This window comes from Scophthalmus maximus, chromosome 16 (assembly GCF_022379125.1).
Source record: "Scophthalmus maximus strain ysfricsl-2021 chromosome 16, ASM2237912v1, whole genome shotgun sequence".
Classification (NCBI taxonomy): domain Eukaryota; kingdom Metazoa; phylum Chordata; class Actinopteri; order Pleuronectiformes; family Scophthalmidae; genus Scophthalmus; species Scophthalmus maximus.
In genome coordinates, this window is record NC_061530.1 from 19,822,501 (window position 1) to 19,830,000 (window position 7,500).

At 49.5% G+C, this 7,500-nt stretch overlaps 1 protein-coding gene across 1 annotated transcript in view; it reads right to left on the reverse strand.

The window, feature by feature from the left end:
• Window positions 1-7,500, reverse strand: part of LOC118287979 (corticotropin-releasing factor receptor 1) — a 42,554-nt gene that overhangs the window by 700 nt on the left and 34,354 nt on the right. Inside the window, exons 11-14 of the mRNA XM_035613691.2 lie at window positions 5,036-5,121; window positions 4,817-4,952; window positions 4,660-4,701; window positions 1-1,913 (exon numbers count right to left, since the gene is read on the reverse strand). The exon at window positions 1-1,913 is cut by the window's left edge and continues 700 nt beyond it. Coding sequence (XP_035469584.1) covers window positions 1,773-1,913; window positions 4,660-4,701; window positions 4,817-4,952; window positions 5,036-5,121 — 405 coding nt within the window. The 3' untranslated portion in view covers window positions 1-1,772. The remainder of the gene's footprint in view (window positions 1,914-4,659; window positions 4,702-4,816; window positions 4,953-5,035; window positions 5,122-7,500) is intronic.

The following is a 7,500-nucleotide window of genomic DNA, read 5'->3' on the forward strand; positions in this document are numbered from 1 at the left end:
GAGTCAGCCTCTTTATTTTTTTATGTTCTGGAGGTTTTGACATCAATCGAGAATTTCCTGTCGCGTCCACACATCGTACGCTCTTTATTACTGTACTTCCACCGAGCAGGCGACGTCTTCACTGACGTCTGTTTGTCAGTCGGATTGTTCAAAAACCACGGAACCGATTTCCATGACGAGGTGGAGGGGCGGGGCCTGAGCCAAGAAGAACCCATTCGACCATGGCGAGATGCGTTAGCCCTGAGGGAGGACGCTCTTGAGACACGACATGATAAGAACGAGCTCGTGAACATCAAATGACAACCTTTTTAGAACCTATCCAAATGACCAATGTATTAAATAATCACTACGTCTTCATAACGTCACCGCACGTTCCTCTCTTCTTCAGTTTTCACTTTGATATCTGCCGGCGTCGGAGGAAACGCAGAAGGTGGCGACAACGAGCCTGTTGCGCTGGTCGCCAACCGCCATCAACAACGAGGAAGGAGAAGAAAGAGAAGAAGGAGGGAACGGAACGGAACAGCTACTGTAACAACCAATCACGGTGCGATCTGTCATCGCGTTGTGAGCTCCTGCTCTTTCTGACCGACCACCGTGTGCTGGAAATGACCCTGAGGAAAAGAGCTGGTACTCGGAGTTGACTGAGAACGTTCACGATCACGATCCTCCTCAGTTTTGTGGTTTTGGCGTCTTTCAGCTCGTTGTTTTGGAGCGTTCAGCGTCTACGGAGCCAAACGAGCGCCAACGTTTAACAGTTTGTCTCTCTACTGGAGATAAGCTACGATATTGTCTGACATTTGATACCATAACAGCTTAATAAGATGATAATATGCATGTACAATTTATTGTGTCAACCCAAGTGGTCAAAAAAATACTATATCAGTCTAATTACACATCCAGTGTGGATGAAATGATTCTTAAAATGAAGCAATATGAGAGAAATCAATCACGGTCATTTTGGAAAATAAACTTTCTGAGCGTTTCTGAAATGTAAAGATTGAGTCCACTCTCACCACACACGGAAATATAGAAGTGGATGAAATGACAGTTCTGCAAAAGTGAAGCCAAATCCTGGAGCTCGCCCCCTGGTGTCTGGAGCCGGTTCTCCATCTCTTGTCATTTGATATTCAGACAGAAAACAAAACTTGTGTGGTTTTCGACCTGAGTGACGGCGGCAGATGTGCTAACTCATGGTCGACGTCTGATTGGTGCTGGTGAAAGCAACGCGACCTTCACGAGGACCGAGGACCGGGGACGATCACACAACACCCAAAACTAACGCAAACACGACGTTCAGACAGCTGTTTGTGACAACACAATAAAAAAGAGGAGAGAAGAAAATCAGAAAGTTACATTTCTGAATGTGAATAACTGAGTCACTGCGCTGGTTCTCGGGCCTTTGGGTCCCGTGTCCTCTGGGCTGGATCCAGTGGCACGAGCGGCACCAGATCCAGGAACACAACACAGACTTTCTTTTCTCAAACGGACAGAGTGCTGTACATTCAGATCCACTGACCTCGGGGCTCAGAAGCGTCGGCAGTGTCCGTGTCCCGCGTCCATTTTCTCCTCAAAGTCTAAAACGTGTATCGACCCTCCTGAGGTTTGACGCAGTCTCGCGCCCTCGAGCCCACAAAGTGTTTAAGTGAACTCCAGTGATGTGGCAGGAAACCATGGCGACGGCGAGGATGACGACGACAGCGGGGGGGGGGGGAGGGGGGTTCTCCTTGCCCACCACCAAAGCGTGAATGTGCCGTGGGACTGGCCCCCCCCCCTCATAGCGACGTGGACTGCTTGATGCTGTGGAAGCTGACCCGCGAAGGCGACGTGGGGATGGACATGGCCTGGGTCATCCGGGCCCGGATGGAGTGCTGCTCCTGCCACCGGTGGAACCGCTTCCTCGCGGCCGAGCGCACCTGAACGACAAAGCAGAGGGAATCGGAGACGGGACGACGCTCGACTGATCATCCTGAGAAACTGTTACCGATTCAAACTGGCCTCTGAATAATAAATCATACTCTGCATATTTTAATATGTAATGTAGTACACGGAGGCTAAAAGCCAACATGAAATGTAAATTAATAAAACATAAATATACACAGAATAAAACAACAGCTGGCTGTCACAGAACAACATGAAATGAGATTTTATAAAACAGACAAAAGACGATATAGATATAGATAAATGTGATATTGGTTTGGATCTATAGAAATACATTTGTGACTGGAAAATATATATTTTTTTTAAATTTCTTTTGATTCCCAACATTTCAGGAATGACAAAAAAGGGAAAATACTGATGGAAACCCAAAATAATGAAATGTCTATCTGGCTATCTTATGAGATAATAAGGTTAAATGATGACACATTCAGGTAAAAGATTACATTTACTAAGAAAATTATGTGATTAAGTGACAAATATGAATAAAAACAGCGACTACAAAGTCAATTTTATAACTGAATAAGTCAAAATGAGCCATTAACTCCAAATTCCAGAATTATTAGATGTTGAGGAAAACTGGAGAAGATAAAGTCAAAATTATGAGATATTAAGGTAAAATACAAGATATACGGACAGAATTATGAGATATTAAGGTAAAATATTAGGTATAAAGTCAGAATTATGCCATTTTAAATCAAAATGGTGTCACATGAGGTCAGACTTCAGAAATAATAAGTCAGCTGTTGACTCACCACCACAGAAATCATCAGAATATGACTCTGTGTCTCATAATTTAACATGGATTTAAAATATCTCTCGTACTTTTGACTCAATACGTCATAACTGTCGCCACCTCATTTTATTAATTACCTCGAGGATTTTTTAATTTTCTTTGACTCTAACTTTTTTATTACCTTTCTTTTTTATTTTTTCTTCCTGCCAGAAACGGACTCGGACGTTAACTGAATTTACGGCTGCGGTTCATTTACTTAATGTGAGTCTACAGCAGCAGGAGTCGTAGATCTCTGAGAACGGGCTCCTCTGCGGCACCGTCCTGGAATCAATCGTCCCATGTGCCCCCCCCCCCCCACCTCAATAATCATAATTTAGCTGTGAAGGAGGAGCTTAAATCTGAAACGCTCATCCGCATGAAAATACCAGTTCTTCATGAGAGCACTTGAACGTGTTGCGTGGTGCTCGCCGGCCTCGTCGGCCGCGTGACGTCATTTCATCCTCTTACACTCGGTTTAGTGCTAAATGTTTTTCTCTCCTCCTGAATGTGACCGAGGGTTTCCTCCGCTCATCAGCCTCATTTCACCCGCCTTGCTTCTCTTTTCATCGCCCCCCCCCCCGCCTGCTTCTCTCAGCCTGGAACAAAACACTGAATCAATATCCTCTGTGGGGCCACGCACACGCGTCACGCCCGCGGTCGGAGCGGTGACGCGGCTGCTGATGAGACCGTCGTTCATCATCCAGCCGCAGAGCTCACTGTGGGGCGGGATCCAAAGGGCAGCAGTCAGCTGGTATTACATCCACATGCTACTGGAGGAATAACTGCAGAGGTAATGAGCGTTATGTGATGTGAAGTGGGGCCTGCGGGGCCGGACGGTGCCGACCCCCCCCCAGGCCGCGGTGCAGGTCGTCTGGATTGAAGCGAAAAGGTTTGGACGGCGAACAGGTTCCAGTGATTCATTATCGATCCTCCCGGGGTCCGGCTCAGGTGGCGCCATCGGGATCCGTTCAGGGACACCGGCACGTTCCTGGTGATGCAATTGATCCGGAGTCGGGGAGCAGCACGACGGCGGTTCATTTGGAAGTCGTCCTCGCCGAGGTTCGACCTTCCAAGGCCTCCGATTCCCACTCTAGCTGCGTCCCAGCGCAGCATCGGGTTCAGGTTACTTGGTTTGTTCCCGTAGGTAGATTTGTTTTGCAGTCACGAGAGCAGCAGCCATCTTGAAGCACCGACCACGTTCACACTCTACGGTCTAAGACGCCGCGCGTCGTTTGGATCAGCGACGATCGGGCGGCGATGAATTGACCCCGACCGGCCGACTTCAGCCTGTCGCACAGTTGAAGCAGAGTCACGAGTCCATTGGATCAAACTCTGTCCCGTCAGCGTTCTTCTTCTATGGTAAACGCAAACTTCCGACGGGGGTTTCGCGCGTGTGGCGGCCGACGATCGCACGGAATTCAACCACAGCGTCTCTGCAACCGGACCGAGTGCGTCCGGCTCCAACTTGTCCCGTTCTGGACGGTTCCTTCTCGCGCAGGTTTGATTGTGACAGTGACAAGCAACAGGTTTCCACGGAACGCACTGACGGACTCGGGCCATCTGTCACATTATGAGACGTGTTTCACAACTTCCCAGGGAATAATTCATGGATGTGGGTGAAAAAACTCGGATTCTGTGAGCGGATCTTGTTGCGGATCCAAAAAATCTGGAACTAGTTGATTCAAATGTTTCACTTCCCTGATTTGCTCAGTTTAACGGCTCCTCTTTCACATCTGCTCCACTTCTGTTCGACAACACAAGCCGCAACAATTGGTACATTTTGTAAATTAAAACATGGCAGAAAAAAGAATTTGTCTGCTTATGAAACTGCACGTGTGTTTTAAATCCCCTTTCTCGAGCTTGTGCACAACTGAAATTATACTTAAAAAAAACCCACACACGACAATAACACAAGCCAATAATATGAATAATGAGGTGGAGATGCTCACCTCACTGTTCAGGAAGCAGTAAAACACCGACACAAAGAAGCCCTGTGAGAGAGAGAGAGAGAGAGAGAACATCAACTCCCTGATCCTGTTTTCACCCTCAGGGAATCTGTCTGATCTCTGTTAGAGAGAGAGGGAGAGAGATGGAGACGAGTCCAACCTGGAAGGATTCCAGGAAGGAGTTGAAGTAAATGAAGACGATCTGAGAGATCTCGTCTTCGCCGGGGTTGACGAAGAACAGCATGTAGGTGATTCCCAGGAGAGGGAGGAGCACCAGCGTCGCCTTCACGGCCTTCCTGCGGAGAGAGGACAGAGGTCAGAGGTCAGAGGTCGTTGATGTGGCCCCCCCCAGCGGCCCCACGCCTCAAGGTGAGTCTACCTGTACTGGATGGTCTCCGACGTGGTGGACGCGCGCAGCTTGGTCATCAGGATCCTCACGATGTTGAAGAGGAAAATGAAGTTTATCTGTGAGGGAAGAAAATCCGACGTGAGCAAGGCGACTTGACAGAGTGTGTCGGCGTCAGAGAGCTACGGCCCTGTTACGTCTTCATGGACCGATTGTAGGCTTTAAGAAATACGGCATCTACCTACCTACAGCCCTCGGACAAATCAATACACTCATTTACAAACGATGGAGGACATAGTGTCATATTGTTCCAACAGCTTATGGATTTTCAGAATTCATACACAGAGCAGTCTGCTGGTCCCCGGTGGAGTCGCTGGTCGGAGGGGAAATTCGGAAATCGCAAAAGACGCGGGAGCGAATTTTCGCTTCGTGTCACTGGCGCGAGGAAACACGACTAGAGAACATCGCCACGCGCTCAGAGCCAAAGACGCTCCTCTTTGTTCCTCTTTGTTCCTCTTTGTTCCTCTTTGTTCCTCTTTGTTCCTCTTTGTTCCTCTTTGTTCCTCTTTGTTGGAAGGATTACACAAAATCTTTCCTCCAAACTCGGCCGAGGGACGAGACCCGGGGCCTCGGGAGAATCCCTCAAAGGTTTTGTGCGGATGCGGATCCAGGAGCATCGCTACCTCGGGCCCTCGTCCACATTTTTCAGGGGATAACGCACGGATCTTGATTTTCCACCGTCGTGTGATAAATCCTTCATGTTTTTGGGCCAGTTCCTTCGTCATTTCTACTGGAAGAACCACAAGTTTTACTAATTGGGTCCAATTTTTTTCCTTCCTCTCTTTACAGCATTGAAAAGAGGAAACACACAAGTGGTGTGACGATGAGTGTGTGTGTGTGTGTGTGTGTCTGTGTGTGAGTGCGTGTGTGTGTCTGTGTGCGTGTGTCTGTGTGTGAGTGCGTGTGTGTGTCTGTGTGCGTGTGTCTGTGTGTGAGTGCGTGCGTGTGTGTGTCTGTGTGCGTGCGTGTGTGTGTCTGTGTGTGTGTGTGTCTGTGTGCGTGCGTGTGTGTGTCTGTGTGCGTGCGTGCGTGTGCGTGTGTGTGTGTGTGTGTGTCTGTGTGTGCGTGTGTGTGTCTGTGTGTGTGTGTGTGTGTGTGTGTGTGTGTGTCTGTGTGCGTGTGTGTGTCTGTGTGTGTGTGTGTGTGTGTGTGTGGGGACATGAATAGCAGGAGGAACCCTCTCCCGGGCCGTGTGACCTGACCTTGGCCTGAACAGATGCACCGTCCACTCGGCTGGTCCTCGCTAACTAACCTCACGCATTAGTGCTGAGAGGATGAGGCCGTTCGCCACCAGCACCCTGACGGGAGGATAACACGAAATATGCCCGTGCCCCCCGACGGCGACCCCCCCGAGAGAAGGAGCTGTTCTGCTGTGAGCCGGACTGCAGAGGGAGATGTCCTGACGGGGAGTTACTGGAGGAGGCAGATGAGCGCTGAGGGGGCAGAACGGCAGGAGCGACGTTTTCAACAAAAAGGGGAGAAGACAAGAGCGTGTGCCGTTTTCAGACGAGGCCCGGGAAGGTCACTCCACTGGAGACCCCGCGGGGGGAGACAGTCCCGGGTGAGGGGGGGTCCAGCTGGTACGAGGAGCCGGAGCCGAGCCCTCCTGGGCCAATCAGGGCGGAGTGTTGTTAGCAGCTTGTTAGCTCGGTGAGCAGGAGTCAAGTGAAAGTGACAAAGCGCTAATTCCTTAAAGTGTAATACTGTACAAGATTATTAATAAAGACATAAAGGCAGCAGAAGACGATGATGATGACGATGATGACGATGATGACGATGATGATGATGATGGATTTTCTACTTTGTCTCGCAGCCAAGTTAGAGTTCAAGTTCAAATCGATTCCCTGTCGACCGGCTTGGTTTATTTATAGGGAGATGGAGAGTTTGTGTGACGCAGCTGCAGGTTTAGTGGTTGGGTCATAAACGGGCCCGTCCCTCCTCCACACGTCTCCACACGTCTCCACACGTCTCCACGCGTCTCCACGCGTCTCCACCGTGTCCACATGTCTCCACACGTCTCCACACGTCTCCACACGTCTCCACGCGTCTCCACCGTGTCCACATGTCTCCACACGTCTCCACACGTCTCCACGCGTCTCCACACGTCTCCACCGTGTCCACACGTCTCCACACGTCTCCACGCGTCTCCACACGTCTCCACCGTGTCCACACGTGTCCACACGTCTCCAGTCTGGGACTAAAGAGACGGACGTCCACGACGCTCATGTTTATTGAATCTAGATTTGCATCACTTTCTGTAATAGCAGAAGTATTTTCTACACTAGTGCGTCGTGTAATAGGAGGGTCGGTGGTTTGATGCCCAGCCAAGTGTCCTCTGGCCAGACGCTACACCCCAAAATGTGAAGGATTTAATGAGAATTAAGGGAATTACTGGAATGTCACTCAGTGGAGCTCATTCTTCCTCAGAGACCCCACGG